Here is a 24,450-nt window from a genome sequence, read left to right as displayed (position 1 = left end):
TGTAATGGTTAATGGTGTATGTTACTGATCATTTTGTATAAAATCACAACTTATAAGAATCTTTGTCTTCCAACAAATAGCATTCCTAAAAACTGCAACAAAGTATTGTTCTGACTTTTGATAGATAAGTATTGAAAATTAGCTTATGCTTATTCACCACAGAACTGTAGAAATACTTTTAAAGGTAATGTGAATGAATCTTTCTGCTTTAACACCTAGTAAGTATCCAATTGAGCTATAGGCATGACTATGAAGTAGTGATGCCATCCATGAATGAATTGATATTTGTAAACAGTCTTAGCTCTGCCCAGGTGTTCAAAACCATTCCCATCAGGGCGATTCAGAAACATGGAGACATACACAAGCTGTCTCCCACCTCTTATCCCCCATGTTGGTAAGGCTGGCAGTGGACTCTCATGTGCCCCCAGGCTGGTAGTCACAAGCAAAGCTCTAGACTCAGGGAGTCGTGTTTCATGTGATGATCTAGATCTGATGTAAGACTTGAATATCCTCCTCCTGCAGGAGAGATGATACCTTTTTTCCAATACCAGGGATTCCAGGACCTTACATATGCTAGGCAAGTGCTCTACCATTGATGTACATCCCTAGGGTCTCCCTAAATTTCCCAGGCTGGTCTCAGACTGGTGATCCTCCTGCCTCAACCTCCCAAGTTGCTGAGGTGCCCAACACGATGGTCGATATTTCTCATGGAAATACAGTGAACATCTGGCAGGTTTCTGATGGCACCCTACTCGACTATGCCTGGAGAGCTGAAGCTGACATAGTCATCCTCACAGTACCAGCAACATACTTACCATGCAGATTTAGGGGTACGTGGAGAGTGATATCAGTTTGACCTTTGTTTTTAACTCCATTATTCTATCTTTCAAATAGCTGTCTTTAGGTTATGATCTGAGAATCCAGGCAAATATTTTAAAACCTTTAAAATACTCATACTGAAAAACAGTAAATAATTTTGGGGGCAAGGGAGTGTTTTAGAACAATCAAAATCATAAACTACCTTACTATCCAAATATAAATGCTGATTTGATGGGTGTTTCCTTCTAATAGTATCAGACGGTGAATTGCTTCCTGATACATCTTTACCCTTCAATCCTGTTTCTCTCTCTTTGTCAAAGTTCCTACTGCTTGAAAGCAATGCTGAGAAAGGTGTGATAACTGTGAGAATTCATAACTGTGAGTCCATTTCTCAGAATCGCTACCGAGTTCCATCCACGTTTCTCCTTCAGGGTTAGCTGCACTGCAGTAGGTCATCTTAAGAAGTCAGTACACATCCCCCTGTGACAAGGTGGCAGAACAGAACCTCAGTGGCAACTAAGCTGTTAAAAAGTGTTCAAACCGAGAGTGTTTACTTTAAAATGCAAGTTGTTGCTTTTTTCCAAGACGGGTCTCTCTAAGGTTACATGGTGGGTTAAACTCTTAACTCCTGACTCGCTTTCTTCCTGACACAGTGAACTGCAGCGAGGGGGACAATGCACTGGGCAGGGAGGAAGAGGAGAGGGGGGCTCCCCACACCTGCTCTCTACAGTCCACAGTGCTCACGCACCAGGAGCTGAGGGGAAATGAAGTTTGCTGAACCTTAAAACTTTCTAGCACTCTATGATGTGCTTCCCGCGTGGAGACCAGTGATCTGTTTTCCACTTTTATTTCTTGATTTCGACCCTGCCTGAGTCTGAGGTGGCCTTGGAGAGGCCATCAAAGAAAGGAGGAAGGAAAGGAGGGAAAGTGAATTCATAAGGTGTTGAGCAACTGAGCAAAGTGACAGGTGACAACAGTGGCCAGAAGAAGGCACTCATGTTCTCAAGTGTTCCACTGTGGAAAGGAACTGGTGGCCACAGAAGAGAACCAAGGCGTCCCCACAGGGACATGCTCCAAAGGATCCCTTCCTGCCCTTCCGACACACCAGGGTGACCACTCTGCCTTCAGTTGCTGCCCATTTCACCTGGGGAGGGAGAGGAGGAGGGGCCATGTGGCCACCCCACCTCCCTCCCAGGCCCAAGCCTCACTGGCAGAGGCCAGAGGGCTGTGGGTTCACCAGCAGCTCCAGGGAGGTTTGTGGTGGTGGCAGCAGCAGCAGCAGCTTTGGGAACCCACAGGAACTTAGAGTCTGGGAGGTCACTTGCACACACGGCCCACTCCTCTGCCCTGTGTGTCCTCAGAGGATCCAGACTCAATAGCATCTGACAGTGGACTCTGCTCAGGTCTGCAGCATCCTGGGCTCGCTGGGCCGCTGACCGTGGTGCTGAAGGTCAGACAGCTGGAGAAAATCGTGCAGAGACCACACCAGCAGGTCAGAGCCCAGGCGATTTCTGCAGATCACTCCCTGCCCAGTGCTTCCTTTGGTTGATGAGGAACCAGAAGGTCAGAGAAGGAAAGGGATTCACTGGAGACCACACAGAAACCTTTAGAATGGGCCTGGGAGCAGCCTCCAGCTGCTTACACAGATCCAGCTCATTTCCCGGAAACTCCTGAGAGATGTCTGCTACCCTGAGTCACCACTGGTTCTGGAACTCCAGACAGGCATTTCCAGGGGCCGTGGGAACCCACACAGCTCCAGGATGGCCCCCAAGGCTGAATGGGCGGCCCGCCCCTTTCTCTCTCTGACCCCCGCCCCAGCAGCCTTCCTACCTACTGCCTGCCCCTTCTCTGCCTTTCCAACCCCTGCAGACAGAGGTGCCCTCTCTAGCCTCTGGGCCAGGTGGGCCTTCTGATGGCATTTTCAGGCCTCCCAGCTGTTTCCATGTTGAAAATAGTCAAAATTGGTGAGGGTCCTACTTCCACTCACAAAGCACCTCTGGAGCACTGACACCTAGTCATTAAGGCCTGGACAATGCTGGCTTTGCATGACAATGACAGAGTGGAGCATTAATGACAAAGGGCCTGTGGCCCTCAGGGCTGGAGCACTAACTCTCTGGCCCTTGACAGCCTCTTTTCAGGGATCCCATGGTGACTCTAGCACCAGCAGCCTTGTGGTGGCTGTCCTCTGAATGGGACACTCATCCTCTGATAGCCACAGGACCTGTTTCTTACTTCCATGTGTCACCTCCTCACTGGATCTGTCTCGGTCCTGCTCCCTGCACCTGCATGGACGCTTTCAGATCCCTCTACCCTGCCTACCATCTTTGTGTGACTCACCCATCTGCCTTGGTCTTCCCTAGAGTCTCCCTGCCTTAGCGGCAGGAGCATCGTCATTCCTGATGGCTCTGATCCAGCAACTAGCGAGGGCCTGGGACACAGCAGGTGCTTGGTGAATGCTTGTTGACTGAACAACTGTTCACCGCATCACACAAGGAGCGGGCCGAAGCCAGGGGCAAACCACCAATCCAGCCTTCACATAGGAAGTCCTGCGATATTTTTGGTAGTAAATGGGTGTTGGGAGAAGAAGTGCTGCAGTGAATTCCTCCATGAACAGAAGACAGTAGGATGTTGGAGGATGGGGTGTATGGGCACCATCGGGAGGAGCTGTTTAGGATAAATGAGGCGACAGCAGGAAATCCCTAGAGATGGCTGACCAGAGATGGGCACCCTGCCCAGGACAAGCCATTGCTGCTGTTACCCTCACTAACTTTGAAGTCAGGAGGCCGACACTTCTGCTGAGAAGGGTCAGAGAGAATATTCCAGGCTTTGAGGGACACATAGTCTCTGTCCCCACCCCTGGACTCTGTTGTCCTAAGGTGAGAACAGCCAGGGAACACAGGTATGTGAGCTTATGGGACACGTTCCCAACAACCTGCGCTTGGTCTTGGGGTGCCAAAGATCCAGCCTGTTCCAGAACATGCATAGGTGGGGTGGGGGGGGTATCCTGAAGTTTGGAGGCAGGTGGTCCCCTGCTGGGCCAAGCACACACTCCCTGTGGGATGGAGCTATTGCACCTGCTACCCCAGAGGGCTCAGAAGCAAAACAAGAACGAGAAGCTGTCCCTTGCAGAAGGACCTAAGAGAGGGAATCCCCCTACCTGGGAAAGCTCAGCTGTGACTTTCTGGAGGTGGGAGGGTCTGCAGTCTCGGACAGCCAGGCCATCTGCCCACACACAAGTCAGGTAGTGGGTGCTTGCTACAGTTTGGATCTGAACTGCAGATCCAACACCCAAGACCCAGGTGCTAGAGACTTCCTCAGCTTCCTCTTGGGAGGCAGAATATTTAGGAGATGGCGCCTGGTGGAAGGAAGAGAGGTCGCTGGGGACATGACCCTGAATGGGCTATGGACCCTAGTCCCTTTCTGTCTCTCCCTTGGCTTTCTACCCACCGTGAGGTGAGCAGCTCACTCCAAAATGTGTTCCTGAAACAATAACTCTGCCACCGCAGGCCCAAAGCCATAGGCCAAGCCACCATGGACTGAAATCGCTAAAGCCATAAGCCAAAATAAACCTGGACTCCTTATGAAGTCGTGATCCAAAGTAATCACACAGTGGTGCAAGGCTGAATGACCCAGGGCTCCAAGGGAGAGAAGGACGTATACTGGGAGGCCAAAAGATGCCCAGTCTCAACCCTTTAACCTTTCCTCCCCTCCAGGCCACGCCCAAAAGAGTTCACCCTGCACAAGAGTCTGTCCATCCGATAGATTCCATTGAGAGATTCATCATTCTGGACCAAGCTAGAAATCAGAGGCCAGGGGTGCGGCTCATTAGATTTGCTGGCAGTGGGCCAGTAGAACCCCATCCCCAGCACTGAGGCTCTCAGACAGGAGGAGGTGACAGGCTGGGGACCTGCAGGAACAAAAGCATGTTCACCATGGGTCATGGGGAGGCCATGGGTATTTTCTAATTTCTAACATCTATTGTGAAATGATGCTCCAGAGAAGTGGTACCATGTATACTGACCCAAGAGCCGTGTGCAAGGGTCCATACAAGCAAGGCCCAGGGGTCTTCACACCTGTGTTCACCCAAGGTAATGCTCAGGGGGTGCATCCAGGGTTCAGTGGAACCACGTTGAAACCCAGGGAAAGAAGCCCCACGTCTGTTCCCCATTAGTGATGACTCCAGGGGCATTGCATCTGATCTGGGTGGTAAACATTACCTCTTGCAAATCCATCCAGCAAGGATTCAGACCACGTGTGAATGTCCAGGGGGTGTGGACTGGGCTGCTGTGGCCTTGTTACGGTTTCCCAGCCCAGCCAGGCTCTGGACGGGGTCCATGCTGTGGCTGCAGATGCCCACATTCTGATGCTTGGGCTTCTGCTTCTCGGATCTGTCCTGCTGTCCTCCCCCTTACTGAGGGTGGGCATCTACACCTGTGCTGCCTACATGGGGTGACGGGTCTCTCCTTTAACCTTATCACTTTTCCTTCCTATGTCATGGTGTTCTGCTGTTTTCTGTGCATGTCTTTATACTTACTGCATCTTCTCAATAAATTGACCTTTTGCCATTGAAAGAGGCTCTTTTCTTTCTTTGTAGCTCTGTGTGTCCTGTCTGTATGTTGCCTGTTGACATATCTTTTCCCACCTGTTCGCATCTCACCTATTTGTTTTCTTGAGTTTAAGGTTCATCTTTAAGATCCTGTTTTACAATCTATGGGGATCTCGACCTTTTGATTTCAGGGTTTAATCCATTTCTCTTTGGTGTGATCACTGATGGAGTGGATTCATACCTGCCACTTGGACATTTCTCTGGATATAGCATATCCAGGTTGTTTCTCTCTTCTTCCACTTAAGGCTTCTTTATTGCTAAGTGGATAATCTCCAACGTGCCTTTTTAATTCTCTTGTTTTATTAAAAATTTAACTTCTTAGTAATTGTCCTAGGGATTATAATCAGCTTCTTAAAACAATCTAATTCATATTAATGTAACAATGGTCCACTTTATGTTTTGAATTAGTCCTTGCTGTTCTGCCACTGTGACTGATTTTTAAAAATGGACATGTTTCTTTCTCTTCCTCTCCCCTGCTCCTTTCTAATCTCTTCCCTCCCTAATCCCAGGGGAAACAGGATGATCTTTCTTTCCCATTCTGTGCAGATTGATCTGTCCCTGAGTACACATAGGAATGAGGTAATCCAGACTCTGGGGATGGCACCAGAAGATCTCGGAAACGACTGTCTCCCAAATAAACAGGTGAATTACAGCTGCAACTGAGATCACCTGGAGCGTCACCTTTGAGCCACCTCTTTAACAGTCCCCTGTTCCTGCTGATGGGCAGAAGGAGTCCCCTGTGTTTCTTTTCTGCTAGCAAAGCAATAAACATTCTTTCTCCTTTTTCTCAAAACTGTGTCCTCATTACTGGATTGGCATCAGGGACAAGAACCTAGCTTTTAGCAACATCAATACTATTTTAGCTGCAGTATCATGCCAGCACTTGGTTCCAATGTAGTTCATCCTCTCCCACTTCCCTTGTGCCATTTTTTTTAAATCAGATTTTATCTTTGTGCAATGTAAGTCCTTCAACAGAGTTTGGTTGTTCTTGCTTTATGTGGTTGTCCTTTAAAACAGACACAGGAAGGAAGGTGTGTGCATCCTGTCACGTCTACCTGTAAACCGGGAGGTAATGACAGCCTTTGCTCTGCTGTCTTACCTGTGTGGATTCCAGTTATCATCCAGGGTCCTGTAAATCTTTGGGATGGAGAAGGGGGAACAGCCCCTTGGAGATGTAACAGATATGGCTGTTTCAACAGTTTCTAGATTCAACAGTTTCTCTTGAGTACAAGGCTTTTGTTTGAGCCCTGGTTCTGGATAATGTCAGAGTTAAGAAATGGCTGATTATAGTCACGGTGCTTGCATTTCCATTGTTTCTGTGGGACAGTGAGTTCCCCAGGTCCTTACTGTGACTACAGTAGTCAGTTGTTCTAGGTGAATTTTAAGGTGAATTTTTTGTTTGTTGTTCGTTTTTGTCATTTTGGATGTGGATGCATGATGTGCACTTTTAATATTTAGGTAAAATCTTTTTTATTTCTGAAAAAATTCTTTAACTCAGAATATTCCTTGGTTTCCATTATTTCTATTGTGTTTTTCAGGAACATTAATTGTATCCAAGCTTAAGCCAAAAGAAAAAATCGAAAAAGGAAATAATACTATCCCCTAGAAAAAACACACATAGAATACACAGCCACCTTCGCAAGATGTGAACAAACTAACTGGGAGAAAAGCAGACTGTCCTTCCTCAGGGCCAGTTTTGCTGGATTCACCCTGTGGGAAGTCCTTGCTTTGGGAAGCCCATCACCGGCTTTTATTATGCTCTAAGCATAGTGCTCTGGCGCCACCTAGTGCTATAAACGAGTAAAGGCCGCTTCGTTCCTGCTTCGCCTTCCTCTTAACTGGCCCTGCCCCCTTCTCCCCACACTCCTCCTTTTTCCTCCTCTAATAACCAAGTTTTCTGGCCAAACTTGTCTGAATCATAATATGTGAGTAAAAGAACCAAAACAGGTTTTTTATATTCTGTGTTTACGCTTAGGCGGAGCTACGCAGGTTTGGGAAAGTGTACATTGCCTTGCAGTAAAGCGTTAGGATTCTACAGATGGGACTCTCGGACGCTGCCCTCCTCCCCTTGTTTCCTCACTGCTTCACCCCCATGGACTGAGGGGTAGCCCACCTGCCCCCTCCACGTCCCCTCCACTGCCCCAGGAGACGACCATCGCGATGCACCACGCTTGCTTCGCCTGCAGCTCCATGGGGTGCCGCGGGACCCTGCCGGGTTCCTGCTGCGGCCTCTTCACCGGCGCCTCCAGATGTCCACATGCTCAGCGCCCCGCAGAAACACATCCATTCCTGACCCTTTAACAAAGGTACAGATTCTGACTTTCACGCTGATAGAAGGAAATTTTGGAATAAAAAAAAAATCTATCCTAGAAAAGGAGAAAGAAAAAGCAGGACGAGTTGGTGACCATTTGTAATACTATACAATTAAATCCAATTATTACAATAGCTGCATTAAATGCAATAGAGCAACTGTTCTAATTTAAAGTCATAGAGTAATAAATAAAATAAAAATCAAAGCCCAAAGATGTGTTGCATAAAGACACAGAAAGTTGAAAGTAAAATGATGCAGAAAGGTCTGTCCTGCAGCACTGGTGTGCTGGTCAACATCGGCACAGTGAGTACAAGCAAACAGTGTATATATATTTTAATAGATACATGTTATTTATTTATAGACATGGTGATTTTTAAATGATCTTTGATTTATCATTTGTTCTAGAGAAAATGATCTGAACTTTGAATGATTTCAATTATTTGAAATTTATTGAGGCTTGATTTATGTTGAAGAACCAGGTCTATCATGCAGATATTTCTGAGTATGTGTATGTGTGCATATTCAACAAAACTTAAAAAGAGATAGACAAATAAAATGTATTTTCTTTGTCTTATAGAAAAACAGTGCTGGTGGTGTAGTTCAGAGGTAGAGCACTTGTCTAGTATGCACAAGGCCCTGGGTTCCGTCTGGAGCAACACACAAACACACACACACACACACACACACACGCACACACACACACACGCACACACACACACACGCACACACACACACAGACAAAAATGGTATAAATAAACATTTGGACAAATTATTAGCAGATTTAACCAATGTGCATTTATACAATATTCCACCCCTTGGAGGCATACAAACCATTCATTTTAAGCACACACAAACATTTGCAAAACTGTTTACATTTTCCATCATACATCTTAATCGACCACTCAGGGTTTGTTTTCTGGAATTAAATAAGGGCCCTAAGCCTATTAGAAAATGCCCATATGTCCTTATGCATCTTCAGGAGTGATGTATTACTAAATAACTCCATGAGTCAAAAGAATCCAAATAGAATTTAGAAATTATTTCAAACTGAACTAACAGAAAGTTATATCAAAATTCACAGGCTCAAGGAAAATGTACTGGTTCACCTGTGTGTGCAGGCTGAGTAGAGGGAGCAAGCCCAAACAGTAAAAAAGAGAATAGATAAGCCCAGTCATGGTGGAGATAGGAGAAGAACAGGGACATAAATTAACAAATAGAAAACAACACTTAGTGCAGAAGGTCTGCAAAGTCAGGACGTTTTTCCCAGGAAAGAGCAAGCAAGAGAGTGTGTCCCTGGCTGATCGTGGGTGAACAAAAAGGCAGAGGGACTGAACCAGGCTGAAGGGCACACATCCTGCTTGTCAATCAACAGGACATTCCCTCAAATCTTATGAAGATCAATCAATGTAAGTGTAAAGCATTTCTCTTGCTTTTTCATGCATTCATTTTTAATGGGGGCCATTTTCTTAGAGTGTTTGGCTTTTGGACTTTTAACTGTGTGAGCAAGTTTTGATTCTTGACTTTTTGTTCAGATTTATAAGCGAGGGTCTCTAGACTTATGTGGATCAGTAGTGCAGGTTCACTCTTCATAAACCACTCTTTCATTTCTGTAGCAGGTGTGACTTCACCCATCTGCTCACACTCAGAGGCCCCTGGCAGCCGGAGTGTGTCACTCAGGATACAGTTAGTGAGCAGGGCCAGGTCTGAAAGCAGCCTGGATGAGGCTCACTTTTGGGCAGCATGGATCCTCCAGCAGCAAAATTACTCCTTTGCTGATGCAGGGGGCGGCCAGCCCTTCCATGAACTCTCTACCCCTTGACACCCGGTTCCATTTCTGTGCCATCTTCTGTGGCTGCTGCAGTCCCAGGCTCCAGCACCCTCTGCTGTCCTGTGGGGGCGTAGCTCCCCTGCCAGCCCCAGGCTTCGAGCCCCCGGCAGCGCAGCCCCCTGCCATGCATCTCCTGCAGCCCTGGCCCTGGCCCTGGCAGGGGCTTTGCACAGCTCTGAGTCACTCACTATGCCTCTTGGCTTCCCCAGCACTTCGACTCCCTGCCTAAACTCCTCTGTTTGAAAGCCAGAAGTGCTCCTTTATTTCTGGGTGGACTTAATTGACATCTAGGGTTAAGTTGGACCTAAAGACCAGGAGGAAGCCACCGTGGTCCTGCAGGGAAGCTCAAAGCCCCTGAGCTGTGTGTGGGGTGGGACCAGGGGAGAGGTTGGTAGTTGTTTGGAGATGCAGCTGATGGGCCTTGGCCACTGACTGGATAAGGTGGTGGGGAGGATGGGGGGGCCTGGGGGAGCTCCTGCTCTGAACCACTCCCTGGGGTGTGGTCTCATCAGCTGAGATCCAGAGTAGAGCAGGAACTGCAGGGAGGGAGAACCAGCAAGGACACCTTAGAACATGCTGAAGGTCTTGGGGTGGGAACCTGAGGTTCTGGAAAGAGGTCAGGTCTGGGAACAGAGGTTTCAGAGTGATCAATGTGAGCTTCACAATGAAGACCATGTATTGGAGAACCGCTCCTGGGATTCCCCATATGGAGAGCTGACCATCAAGATTCTGGAGATGCTGACAAGCATCTCCCTGATCTCGTGCCCACTCTTGGATCCTGCCCACCCTGGCCAGGCTCCTCTGAGGAGCAGCTGCCCTCAGCTCCCTCCCCTTCACTGTGTCTGTTCCTTTAATATGGTGCAGTCAGCGACATCTACCACTTTACCTGACACTGACACTGCCAACCTCTTCCTTCTGGATTGCACTGTTCTTCTTCCCACTTTCCTTGCTCTTTGTCTCCCACCTGCTCTGGGCTTCAACTCGGCAGCCTTCCCAGGACACTGCCATTCCCACGCACAGCCCTGCCTGCTGCCCTCTCCAAGTCTATCTGATACCTCCCCAAAGCTCCAGAAAGTTCTCCCCCCACTGTCCCTCAAGACCTCCAGCCACTCAAATTCAGTGTAGCCATGTCTCCATAGCTTTAGCAGTGTCACAGAAGCCACCTCCAACAGACCCTGAAAGCCCTGGATACCTGTCCCATTCCCACTGCAGAGAACTGGTCTCTAAGCCCTGGCTCCCATCTGATCCTCAACCCCACTCCCTTCCTTCTAGCGCAGGTGGCAGAGACCTGGCCCTGACCTGACTTGAAGCCTTCTGGTGCCCTTGGCTGGCCTAGGATAAGGAACTTTGATGGTTCTACTTAGTTTCCACGTGTTTCATGTCCTCCTTCCAGTGTGACCTTCTCTGGGCACGTAGACTGTCCTAGCTGACATTTTCCCAGCTTCCTATCTTTCTCATGGAGCTCTGCCTAGAGCACCTTGTACACTTATGCGCCTGGAGAGTAATGCTCAGCCTCTGAGTTTGTCGCACTCTGGTTGTGCCCATCTGCTCTTCAGTGGCCAGCATTCCTGTACACCTGGACACACTGCCCCTCCTGATACAGCACATAGCACATTTGATTGCAAGTATCTTCTGTTGATTCCTTGGCTCCTCTTAAGAGTTTGCGAACTCCTTCATAGTGGGGACTATATTTTACTTATCTTTGCTTTCCCAGTGCTCAGCAAAATGCCTGGCAGACAGAAAGTGCCCAATAAATACTTGATGAGCCAAGGCAGATGAACAGGAGCACGTCTTCAGGGTAGGAATGGGCCTGCTGCATGGATAGTCCTCCTGTATCCAAGCACATGAAGGTGATTGTGCTGTCCGGATCTCAGCTGGGGTGATGGACTGGTTCACTCATTAACATATGTTAGTGCCCAGGGGCTTCCAAGCAATGAGGAATTGGTGTCTGATAAATGCAGACAAGGGTGGATAGTGGCTCAAACTGAAGGCTGACACACTGTGAGGCTTTTACTGTGCCTTTCATGGCTGGGGCCTCTCTGCACCCCACTCCATGTGGGAACACCTGACCTGCTTTTACTGGCCACTCAGCCAGGGGCAATGCTGCTGCAGGCCACACCCAACCAGGGCACATGCAGGTGCCCCTGTTAGAGAAGGGTGCCTCATCTGGGACAGTGGGTAAGCATGAGGCAGGGTGGACAGGTTTCAGACCAAGGAACCTCTCACCTTTGTTCTTCTGCAAGGCCCCAACCACAAGACTTGGTCCACTTGTTCCTAAGAAGGACAAGTCCCTTTGCTGTCTCTTTCCAAAACCTGCTCTCAGAAGAGAATCTGAAGTACATCTACTACAAATTTTAAACTATCTAACAGCTTAGAGATTATTATTTCAAGGATTCTATCTACTGGGTTTTTCTATCTAAGCAGTAGAGAAAGAGTTGGGCTAATGGTTAATAAATAGGCAACTGCTGCCTGGGATTATGCATTAGGAAATATATAAAAGACATAAAAAAGACAGAGAGCCTAAGGGCCTTCCAATATTAATGCAGAACGATGGTTATCTTTTCTATGCACCAACTGGACAATGGGGGAGCAGAGAGAAGAGGGTTGGGACAAAGGTCTATCCAAGGGCTCAGGTAGCACTTAGAAAGTCCGAGGTAGGTAGTCCCTCCGTTCGGGGAATGGGGCTGGGCAGTCTGTGCTCAGGAGAGATTACATTAAGTTGTTTTTTTTTTTTTTTTTTTTTTTGCTGTGTGGCCAGACTTTGAGGTTGGGTAATCTAGTACAGCCAGCAAAGAAGGTCAAGGCCAAGGAACAGAAAGTGACCTGGTCTGTCCCTTGGCCTGAGGATACTCTTGATTTTGGGGCCTTGCTCCCCCAGTCTTAGGAGAGTCAGGGAGAAGGGGAGGGGAGTCTCAGAGGCTGAGAAGAGAGGCCGCGGGCCAAGGGACTGCGCAGGGACGGGCGGCGGGGGAGGCGCCTCCGAGCATCCTCGGGCCGCCGCCGCGGAGCACCATGGGAGAATCTCTCCTCCCTCGGACATGGCGCCTCCCTGCGCGCCGGCAGCGGCGGGTCCGGGCGCCGCGGTCCGCGGGTCCCGGCTGAGGATCGGCTCCAGCGGCGTGGCCCGGGAGGGCGGCGGCGGCACGGCCCGGGCGCGCGCGCGGTAGGACAGGCGCCCGCACGGCCAGCGGTCCAGGCGCCGCGGAGGGCCAGCGGCCGGCGCAGGCATGGTGTCCCAGGCGCTGCAGCTGCTCCGGCAGGGCGTATGGGCCGCGCTCACCGGGGGCTGGTACCACGACCCCGAGCAGAGCCGGTTCACCAACAGCTGCCATCTCTACCTGTGGCTGTTCCTGCTGTTGCTACCCCTGGCCCTGCACCTGGTGAGTCCTGCATGCCCAGGACGGGCGTGGGGGAGGAAGGGGCCTGGATGGAAAGCGGATGGGCTGCAGAGGCTCCCCAGGGGCGGGAGCGGTGGGTATCAGGGGTCAGGGGCAGAGAGCTGGGGCCCGGGGGTCACGGGAAGGGAAGGGTGGAAAGGACTTCGGGGACTCCTGACTCATTAAGAATCGATGCCGGGTGCGGGATGATTCAGACTCTGCCTGTCGCCGAGCGCTGAGCCGGTGTGGTAAGTGCTGGTTAGCTTAGCACGGTGCTCCGTGTGGAGTACTGTCCAAGGTAAAAAGAAGGCTAACTCAAAGGCAAGCCTATGTCCATGGCACCCCCTTCCTGTTTTGCTTCGAGAAGGCAGATTCAGTTACTCCCTTACCGTGTCCACACCACTGGGCAGAGCAGCCTGTGGAAAGGTGCCTTGGCTTAGTCTAACCTACTTGAAGTAAACAGGTATTTCGGCCCTTGTTGGGGCTGGCGCCTTCTCAAGGTTGTGGTAGGCGAGCACTTCTGAATAACTACACAGATGACCTTCTGAGGTGGATTAAATATGCCTAACCAAAACAATGGAGAAAAGCTGTGTGTCATTAAGCTCTGTGCCAAGAACTAGTTCTGATGTCTGCTAAAAGGCTTTAATTCTACGACATTATTTCCTCATCTTCTCCATAGCAAAGATCTCCAGTGAGTTTGCATGGCTGACAGATTCTGATGTTTGAGGTGGTCAGTGGCTCTCTGCCCTTTTCTTTGCTCTTTTCTTGCAGTTTGTGCAGAGGGTCAGAACTCTGGCTCTGAAAGGGTCTGATGGCTTAAATTTTGGATCCACTTCTACCTCTTTGACCTTGGGGGAAGTTACTTAACCTTGTCTGGTTCCTCATTTACCATCTGTAAAATAAGAAATACAGGGCTGGGGCTGGGGCTCAGTGGCAGAGCACTTGCCTAGCATGTGTGGGGCAATGGGTTCCATCCTCAGCACCACATAAAAATAAATAAAATAAAGGTACTGTGTCCATCTACAACTAAAAAATATTTTCAAAAATAAATAAAATAAGAAATACAACAGTATGGGTCTAAGGGGTTGTTGGGGGGGATTCAATGAGATACTGCAGGTAAAGCCCTGTGTTGGCTTGACCTGGGACTGGACTCAGTCCTGGGCTTACAGTTCTGTTCTGCCTCTTTGGGGAAGTTTAGCCTGGTGTTGGACCTCTCAGAACCTGAGTTTCCTCATTGTTAAAATGGACTTGATGATGATCACTTCACAGGAGAATTAAATAAAATTGTTTATAAAAGCACTTACTACAGAAGTTGCATGGAGACCCTGCAGTAAGTGCAGGTGTCCTTCCATGATTGGGTACATCACTTTCCCTCAGCCTGTGGCCTGGTGTTTGCTCTTTGCCTAGAAGAGGAACTTGGCTGAGTCATAGGGACCCAGGCCTGCATTCAAATCCTGCTGCTGTGGCCTGTTAACTGTTTGCAGGAGCAGCACCTCCCCCAAAGCTTCCTGTTGGCACAGCAGGGGTGGGAGCGTACCCTTCCTCGGTTGCATGTGAGGACTGAGCCCATGAGTAGGAGAAATGCCCTCTCTGTGCTTGGCAGAGTGTGTGCTCACCATAAGAGGGTCTTTGTTTTCCTTCCTCACTTCCCAACTCTATCCTTCAAAGCCCAGTGGCGTGGCCACGAGCTTCTGCCTTGGCTTGCCTGTTCCATGGGGGTGGACTCGGCTTCTCTTCTCGTGCTGTTAGAAAACCCTACTTCCCACGGTAGGAGGCGCTGTCTGGATTCTGCTGTGTGTATTTCATTGGAACATGTGTGTGTTACCTCCACTCAGGTCATGAGCTTTCTGGGGATGTGGGTGTGGATCCTGGTTATTCATCTTGGTCTTCCAGGTGCCTCCCAGAGGGCTTCGTTTGGTTAATGCAGATGTGTAATGAACTGGTCCATCTCTTTCTAGTCTCTCTCTCCACCCAGAAGAAACAGGGACTTTGCTGATAAGGAAAGGTAGGTATCTTCCCTGCAGTTCCCTCCTCAGCAGTAGTCACATTAACACAGAAGGTATGCACCTAGGCATGTTCTGCTGCGTGCACGAGCTCCTTCCTGCAAGCTTCACTGAACATTTGATGTGTATGAATGAGTGGAATCCTTAATTTCTAATTGTGCTTTATTCAGTACCTTGATTTGTATCCTATTTTTGTAAAGAGGAAATTCTTTTTAGATAAGTTCCTCTTTAGTGATATTTTAAAATAATTTTGGGAAAAAAATCTGAGGATTTTATAAAGTAAAAAAAATGATGCTTTAAATGATTTTTATTCTTATGTTGGATCATTTTGATCAAAACAGTGATGCCAAAATTTTTATATCTTTGTACCAGTGTGTCTTTATCTATTGTAGAAGAATCGTGTGGGGGAGCATTTGTTGTTGTGCTTCTTTTTTAAAAAAATATCTCTATTTTATTTATTTATGTGGTGCTGAGGACTGAACCCAGGGCCTCTCACATGTGAAGCGAGCACTCTACCTTTGAGCCACAACCCCAGCCCCACTGGGCTTCTTTTTAATCCATCGTCTGTCTTATTCCAACAGTGACTGGCTGTCCATTTCTTACTCTGGCTTTCTGGTTTCCAAAAGCATCCTTAGGAAAGAAAGGCCACTGCCCACACCACAGGTGTGCAGGCACGCTCCCGGGCCCAGGCCTCCACAGGAAGCGCGGAGGATTTGGGCTGATGCCATCCAGGTTCTGTTCTCTGGTCTTGAGGCTTAAATATGTTCCTCTGCACTTCAGTGTGTTCCACTTACAAGATTTTGGTCCAATATGATACCTGATTGCTCACTGGTAACAGGGACTTACTCATGTTATTTAATGTGTCTTGAACCTTTCTGCTGTTTGCACAATTTTGGTTTAAATATCTTTTCTTAAACTTTATTTTATTTATTTGTTTGGTACCAGGGATTGAACTCAGGCATTGACTACTAAGCCACATCCCCAGCCCTATTTTGAATTTAATTTAGAGACAGAATCTTACTAATTGCTTAGCACCATGCCATTACTGAGGCTGGCTTTGAACTCGTGATCCTCCTGCCTCAGCCCCCTAAACCGCTGGTATTATAGGTGTGTTCCACCATGCCTGACTATTTTTGTATGGTGTTGAGGATCAAACCCAGTGCCTCATGTGTGCTAGGCAAGTGCTCTACCACTGAGATACAATCCCGGCCTGGTTTAATTATCTTACTCAAGATAGTTCCACTGTTGGAAAAACCCACCTTTTAGTTAAATAGAGACTTTGCATATTTAAATAAACATTTTGTTAATTGCTAATTATTGAGACAAACATTTCTAAACTATAGAATTTCCTTAGATTTGTTTGGTAACATGAAAAGTAGTTATTTATTAGCATTTATAAGTATTTGCTAGAAATGCTTAAAAATGCACAACTAAAAACATTAGGGCAATTTGGGTAACTTTCAAAGAGTTTTAATTTGATGTATTATCAAGCTAATTTTGTTTTAGACAAACTGAAAAATAACCTGTGTCCAAAGATATTTAGACTTCGGCTTTTGCGCACATTTGGTCTATTTTCCGGCATTGACACTGACAGAGGTTCTGGTAGAGTTTGCCCAGTTCAGCTGTGAGCCTGGTGCTGACCTCATGTGAGCTCCAAGGGGCTCCTCTTGTGTCCGAGGACATGTTCCCAGTCTTCCAGTTGTGTGGTCTGTGCCCGTCACCCCACTCCTCCAGACCTCATCCTCCCTTCTATAATGCAGGGATGGTGGGCTGTATCTGGTAGATCTAACACCTGAGGTCCAGAGAGAGCAGACTATCCCCCCACAGTCCACAAGAGAAGAGGTGGCAGGACGTGGGATGATAGCTGAGGTTCAGGGGTTGGCTTTCCTGACGTGGAAAGCTGCCTGACATGGTTCACACTAGAGCGTGTTGAGTTCTGGGAAACAGCAGAACCCCTCGGAGTGGGGTTGTGAGGATCGCAAGGCCTCGTGTTCAGGACTTGCTGAGTAGTGACAGAGGTGCCTGCCCAGCCTTCACCACCCCACAAGGCCCCAGTGCACATGATGCCTGGCCTGGCACCTGTGGGGAGGAGGGCGGCCCTTTTCCCTGCAGACGGGCAGCCTGCCCTCCTCATGCCGGGGCCTTCCATTCAGTCAGATGGTCTGCTTTTTAAATTTTGTCTTACAAAGTTTCTTTGGTAAGAACCCCTTCATTTCTAATAGCTGTGATTCTTGCTAAGTGGGATTTTCTGTGACGTCCCAGCACAGCCCTGGGCGTAGAGCAAGCCCTGAGCTCAGGCTGGCAGTTATTTCCACATCTCACGGGTGCCTTTCCCATGATGGTCTGCGGCCACACCCCTGTGGGAGCCTCAGGCTCTCTCCTTAGGTCCTGCGTTTCCTTGGCCAGATTTCCTTCCATCCGAGCGCCTGCCATGACAGGGACAGTTTCCTCTCTGTTCTAGCTGTGCAAATATATGACTAGTTTCCTGGTGGCTGGATCTGTGCCTGCAGCCCGCCTCCCTCCTGGGGCCTCCTGAGATCCCCCTCAGCCACTGGTCCTGGTTGGGTGGTGCCTTCCTCAGATAAACTGTGTTTCCAAGGGCAGCGTCCAGTGCTCCCGCGCACTGTTTGTGTCACCTGGAGACGCAGTTCACTCATGTTCCCCTTGTGCATGAGAGCAGGATCTTGCAAGTGATTGTCATTTTCTGAAGTCATCTTGCAAAGATTAGCTACAAACATCAGCCAACCTCAGTCTTGCTTTATCTGCTCTAGATCCCTTCCTGCTTCCTGGGGAAGAAAACCACAGGGTGGCTCTTCATGGTGCTCAGATTTTCTTTATTTTTGACTAGATCTTCCCCTTAGTACTGCAGTGGTGTTCTGTCACTCTCATGCTGGAACAGGTGATGCTAATGTGCCACTTAAGGTCACACAGGTGCTCTTGTAAGAGCTTTGCATGAACTAAGTCATCACATCCTCATTGCACCTTGGGGAGGCTCTGTCCCTGTGCCATTTTGCAGCTGATAAAACTGGCACAGAAAGGTGCTTAATGTGTTGATGGATGCACAGCCGGCCACACCCTCACCAAGCAGCTGCAATTCTTACGGGCTGGCCTGTCCCACCTATCACAGGCCACTTCACAGCTCGGGCCTGTATTGCTGTGCATGGGCCCGATGTGCACAAGACACAAAACACTGACAGTGTGCACAAGAGCAGGTGACAGGAGGTGAGTTTCCCTGCTGCGCTTGTCTCCATACCTGCCTTACAAGGTCACCTCTGCACACGGCCTCTTGAGTGTTCTTCCAGTGATGCTGTGTGTGCAGGTGGGTGGATGGTTGCAGGTGGGGGCTTCAAGTTCAACCATGAGCACCTTTGTCCCCATTGTCACTTTCCATGTGCTCTGTGGAGTCTTCTCTACCCAAGTGCAAGCATGTACAAGCACTGTGGCTTCCAGTGCCACACCCCATTCCTGTTGTCAGTGACACGCAGACTGGACTTGATCTCAGTGTCCGGCTCCACACACCACCAAAGCTCCAGATGCTCTGGATTCACCAGGCAGGAAGGGCAGGGGGTGGCCCGTGGGAGCAGCGCCAATAAGCTGTTCCGGGACTCTTAGGACATGTTCCTGGCTGACTGGCCAGGAGCTTTCTCACGTCCTTGGGGACCTCATTCCCCTTCACAGGTCCTGGGGACCTCACTTCTCTTCCCAGGTCCTCAGGGACTCTGCTCCATTTCCAGGTCACTGGGGACCCTGCTCTCTTCCCAGGCCCTGGGGAACCCCACCCCCTTTCCCAGGTCCTCACAAGATGTCACTCCCCATCCCAGATCCTCATAGATCTCAGTCTTCTTCCTAGTTCCTTAGGGACCCTGCTCCCTTCCCAGGGCCTTGGGGACCTTACTCCACTTCCCAGGCCCTCGGGAACCCCACCGCTTTTCCCAGATCCTCACAGATGTCACTCCCCGTCCCAGATCCTCCCGGACCTCACTCTTCTTCCCAGGTCCTCGGGGACCTTGCTCTTTGTCTGCGCTGCTCCACCCACCATTCCCTGAAGAGGGCTGCTGTCTCCTCCCCTGGGTCGCGCACTCCTTGCCACTCCCAGGCTCCTTCTGGGCAGTGCCCTCTGCTCCAGGGGCCCTCTAGGACAGTATCTAAAACCAACCCAAGCCAGCTCTGGCACACACCAGCCTATGGATGCTCCTCTTCTTCACAGTTCAAAGGGCAGGTACAGCTCAACACAGTGCCCACCAAGTCAGGGCAGCTAGCCAGCCAGCATCCCACCTGCCACCTCTTCTGTGAAGGAATCAGACCACAGTCTACCCGCCACCATTGGGGTGGGGTCTCTGGCCCACGGAGCCCTCCTGTCCTGACTGTGGCCAGAGGACAGGGGACTGGCTTCACACCAGGACTTTGTCCTATCCCCAAACCTTCCAAACCTTCTTACTCCAGCTCTGTCACCTCCTTTTCTGACTGAGGTGTTTAGGGTCATGCAACTCCTGATCTACTTAGAAATTTTTGCCTGTGGTCTGTCTCAGAAATGGCTTTGGGACCTGAGACCTGGGGGCTGTGCCTGTCAGCTCCTCTGCTGCGGTTTTTGTTGGGGGCATGTGGCTGTCCCTGAGCCTGCAGTCTTGTTTCCCACCTGGCAGAACCCTGCTGTGGACAGCCCCTCACGTCCACCTGAGCCACTGTGCACACAAAGCTTCCTCTGGCTGCTTCGGATTTCAGGTGACTTTGACCTACTGCTGACGTTTGGTACTTGAATTTGCATTCAGAGTTGAACCCATGATGAGATGAGGTGGTGTGTGCTGACAGAACAACCCAGCTCGCAATTGCCTGGACTTTGTCAGACTTATCTTCTATTCACACTGCATGCCCAGAGTGCTCAGTGGGCAGGCCTGGCTAGCAGGGACTTCCACTCATTGTGGGCCTTCAGGGACATGGACTGATTGAAGCTGCACTTTGGGGTGGCTGTCCATCATCATGCTCACCCCTGACCCTGGCAGGTCATTGCTGGACACCGTGGTGGAGGCAGAGATGGCCTCCTGCACCAACTCTTGAGGCTCCACCTGGAAGTGCCAGATGCGCTTTGCCCTGAGACTTTGAAATCAGGGCAAGTCACATGGCACACTTCACCTCAAGCGAGAAGGGTGAGGCCCACCTGTGCCCTGGGAAGTGCTGGACCATCTGGTGGATGGCACTGTGTCTGTGGCAACAGCTAGCTAAGTTTGGGCCTTCTGCTTGTCATTGGGAACAGCAGGAGAACAGAGTGGCTGCTCTCTCCCTCACAAGGTGGGCAGACATGAGTGGCACATGACACATGCTACCTGGAGGGAGTTCAGGTGCTCCATGGTGAAGTTAGGGACCCAATCCCAGCCGTGGCACTCGGGGAAGGGTTCCCAGAAGTCCTAGCTGCTCATCTGACTATGGTGAGGCACCAGCTCAGCCAGGCTGGCGGAGGAGCAGCGTCCTGAGCAGGGGGAGGGCTTGGGCTGGATGGGAGGGTGTCCGACTAGGCTGAGGAGTGCTGCTTTCCTTGAGGTGGCAGGGCTGCAGAGGAGAAGGTGACCAGGACTGCGGCCCTCAGGGTCTGGGGGTGCTGAGAGTGGCAGAACATGGGCCAGCTTATGCTCTGGAAGACGTCTGGCTACAGTTTGGAGACTCAGTCAGACAAGCAGGGTGAGGAAGATGGTGTTGGCCTCTTCTCCAGCCCCACCCTGCATTAAAAATTTATTCCCAGTACTTCAGAAGATTTTTAAAATGGCTGTGATGTCGTAGGGTGGCCTGAGTTTAACATTCCCTAGGTTCCTTGGCTTGTGACTTCTGGCACCTTGCACTAGAAGCTCAGTTCCCTGGTCCCTGCCAACCACCTTCACAGGTCACTCTTGGCCCTAGTGAGGCCGCTATGCAAGATGTCATTGAGTACCAGACACCCCTCAGCGTTCTCCTGTGAAGTTGGAACTGCAGCTGCTCTTTCTGGTGTCATTTTTCACTGGGTGTGTGGCACGTCACTTCTACCCCCATGAAAGAGGCTGGGTCCTTCTGTGACTCTTATGATTGGGTGACCCTGTCCTTTCTTTTGTTCACCCTGATTGTTCCTAGCAGTCCCAGTGACAGGTCAGCTCCGTCTGGGGGAGGAGACCTCAGGAGGAAGGCAGGAGTGGTTTGACGCTGTGACAAGTGCTCTGGTGGAAGCCAGGGAGGGCCCCCTTAGGGCAGTCAGGGAGGGCTCACCTGGGCAGGTGATAAAGCCTCGAAGGTGAGGAGGGGCCAGCTCAGGGAAGTGCCCAGAGGTGGCAGGTAACAGTGAGGTCCTGGGACACATTTGGAGAGGTTGGTGGGGCTGGGACTCACAGGCCTGGTCTGACATGAGAGTTCAGGTTTAATTCTCAGCACAGTGAAATACATTTTTTTTAAGTCAGGTCTGAGGTATGATGGGAGTTACTTTTTTATCCCAGTGTTTATTTCAAAAGTTTCCTAACCTGCAGGAAAACCCACAAGATTAGCACTAGTGTCCTGCAGTGTGGCTTAGACTCATCAGTGGTTACACCCACCTCGTCTGCCTAACCTCTCTATTTACAGTTTTAATTTTGCTGCATCATTTCAGAATAAGCATAGACTCCAGGTCACTCTGGGCATAGAGCAAGCCCTGCTAAGAACTCCAGCAGGTACTCAGGGAAAGGCGCCCCACATGAGCATCACACTGTTGTCCAGCCTGAGCCCCTGCAGACCTGCCAGGCGATGCCCTCTGTAGCTGGGAGTTCTGTCTTGTTCTTTTGGATCCTGGATTCAGTCAAGGGTCATGCATGGTTTCTGGCTGCTTGAATGGCCCTTGTTCTCCAAGGCTTTCTCTCCGTGTGGCATTGAAAGTTGTTTTGCACAAAGATTGACGTGGACTTTTCTGATTGTTCCCCTGAGACTGAAGGCCAATTGTGCATTTAAAAAAAAATATTTCTTTAGTTGTAGGTGGACACATACCTTTGGTTTATTTATTTTTATGTGGTGCTGAGGATTGAACCCAGTGCCTCACACATGCTAGGCGAGTGCTCTACTGCTGAGCCCCACCCCAGCCCCCTGATGGTGCATTTTTTGCTGTGGTTATGCTATGGAAATGCCGTGTCCTCATGTCCCACCTTAAAGAGAAATGATGTCAGTCCCCCATCCCCCTGACCCTGTGCCTGGTCCTGTTGAGTGTGGCCTCTGGGGAGGGTGGTGTCAGCCTGTCCATGGCAAGGCTGCTGGCCTGCCCTCTGTGTGTGGTGGGCAATCTGCAGAGGAGCCTGGCCCTCTCCCTGGGAAGTTGTCCCAGAAGCCAGCAGTGCTCACCTAAGGCAGCCCTACATCAGTGGTGAGAATGGGGGTCCCGCGTCCAGTTTTCTTCCTCCCTTTGCCAGCTGTACCCTTCTCTACAGGGCTTTCCCTTCCCGCCCCTTGGCTTGGCTCAGTTCATTACAAGTGGCCTCAAAGAATGACTTTTTATCTCGTGGGTATCACCCATTCCGTCTCTCCTGATGTTCAAATTATCCAGAATTTGGTGAGTTGGACCGTGGTCCTCGAACGTGCCCTGGGCTTTCTGCCCCTGCAGGATGCCCTGGGCTTAGCTTGTGCTGTCCCAGCCCCAGCCCTGGAAGAATCAACCATTTCTCCAGGGAGCCCGATCATGGGTGGTCCATGGCCCCTGGAAACCAGATTAGGGCAGCCATAGTGGTGGTCATAGCTTCCTGGCTGACTTTGCCTCTAGGCCCTTTCCATGGACAGAGCCAGGACCCTGATTGGTCACTGGTTGGATGGTTGATCAATAGTTGAGAGCTAGAGCTGGCATCTGGGGCTTGGGAGAGTCAGCTGCCTCTCATGGCATGACGTGAAACCTGGCCCCTCCAGGGACCTTTCAGTGGGTCTATCTTCACTGTGCCGGGCTGCAGATGGGACCCAGGGCCAGCAGGCCCATCCTTCACCCAGGATGGGACCAGGGCCTCTCATCACCTGGCTGCAGACTAGAACCAGCGCTGAGTCAGCTGACTCCACCTCCTGGCTCTCCTGCCGGTTCACATTCCCCAGCTGCGCTGGGCCACACTTAGCACAGTGACCCAGAGCTGTGCCTCTCCTCACTAGGCAGGCCAGCCCCACCGAAGGCCAGTCCTTCTGTCCCCCTGCTTCCCTGGCCTTCCCTCCCCTTCCCTGGGAAATGCAGCCCTGAGTAACAAGGCCAGCTGCAGCTCCATGGGCTCAGAGGCTCAGGGGACTCTCCTTGTGGGTCCATCCTGAGTGGGGTCCTTGCTCCACTGGGTGCTCATGCCCAGGCTGAAGGAAGCCTCTGGAGGACGGGGCTCTGAGCTCACCTGGTGGAGGAGAGGAGGAGGTGGAGGCCGCAGACCACAGTCCACAGCCAGAAGCCAGTGCAGGGACCCAGCTTCGGGGTAGGAGAGCCTGAACAGAGGGCAGGGGACTCCCCAGCCAGTGCCCTGTCTGCTGCCCTTGCTGCAGAGCATGCTGTGTGGTCACTGGGCCATAGCTGGATGAGGACGGTGTGTGAAGGAGCTCTACCTTGTTGTCACGGGCAGCTGTGGGCTCCCTCTTCACCAGTACCTTTAACTAGCTCTCCAGCCTAGGTCTGTGAAACCCTAACCCTTACGAGGAGGTGCTGGGCTGCTAGCCCCCCACGGCTCCCTCTGCTGGAGATCTTAGTCTCCACAGGTTGCTGTGTGAGCGTGGAGCCCGGCGGCTTCCAGGCGGCATCTGGCTTGGCCTGTCACCTGCCTGTCAGTCTCATGCTATGTGATCATTCCTTACTTGCTCACTGATTGACACATGTCTCTGGACTTCTCCTGTGAAGCAGATGCGGCTATTGAGTGGTAGATCCTTACCTCACCTTCCCGCAAGAGCCCGTTTGACTCTTTCTTGGCCACGCTGTGCTGTTGGTTTTTCTGTTTCAGGGATGGTCTTTCCTAGATGAGGGACTCCCAGATGGCATGCACAGCAGGTGCCCAGGGACCTGGGAGCCCTGTGGGCTGGCTGTGCTGTCTGCAGGACCAGTGTGCTCCAGGCGGCAGCTCTCAGGGCGGGCCTCTGGATTCCAGAGACCCCTGGGGAGGGTGAGAGGGTCTCACTGCTCATCCAGCCTGCCCGTGGTGTCCTCTCAGGGTGCCCTGTCCCCTGTTCATCAAGCCTGCTCATGGTGTCCCTCAGGGTGTCCTCTCCCTGTCCATCCAGGTTGCCTGTGGTGTCTCTTGGGCTCTTGCTCCTGTTCACAGTGGAAGCGTCCCTGTTGCTCCTGGCAGCAGTAACTTCCTGTGGCTCCTGTGTGCATCCCAAACCTGCAGATGTCCTTTGCTTGCCGAGGTCAACTGGGTGAGAGGTCAGGGTGGGCAAGGGCCTGGCCCTGCTCCCTGCCCTCTCCTGTTCTGCACAAGGCCCTGCGTCTTGTGAGGCAGCGTTATCTTTCTCAGTCCTTTAGATGCCCAGGGGACAGCTCAGACCGTGGAAGGACTGATGGAAGGCGGTCGGTGGCTTCT

At 50.7% G+C, this 24,450-nt stretch overlaps 1 protein-coding gene across 2 annotated transcripts in view; it reads left to right on the top strand.

Annotated features, from left to right (window-relative positions):
* The first annotated feature begins 12,791 nt into the window (after nt 1–12,791).
* The window catches only part of Pcnx2 (pecanex 2), a 170,202-nt gene continuing 158,543 nt past the window's right edge, over nt 12,792–24,450 (top strand). For both annotated transcript variants that reach the window (XM_076831630.1, XM_076831631.1), the window contains exon 1: nt 12,792–12,944. In XM_076831630.1, the coding sequence (XP_076687745.1) occupies nt 12,792–12,944 (153 nt within the window). The remainder of the gene's footprint in view (nt 12,945–24,450) is intronic.

The sequence above is a fragment of the Callospermophilus lateralis genome, chromosome 13 (genome assembly GCF_048772815.1).
Source record: "Callospermophilus lateralis isolate mCalLat2 chromosome 13, mCalLat2.hap1, whole genome shotgun sequence".
NCBI lineage: Eukaryota > Metazoa > Chordata > Mammalia > Rodentia > Sciuridae > Callospermophilus > Callospermophilus lateralis.
This window is presented reverse-complemented; position numbering and strand designations above follow the sequence as displayed.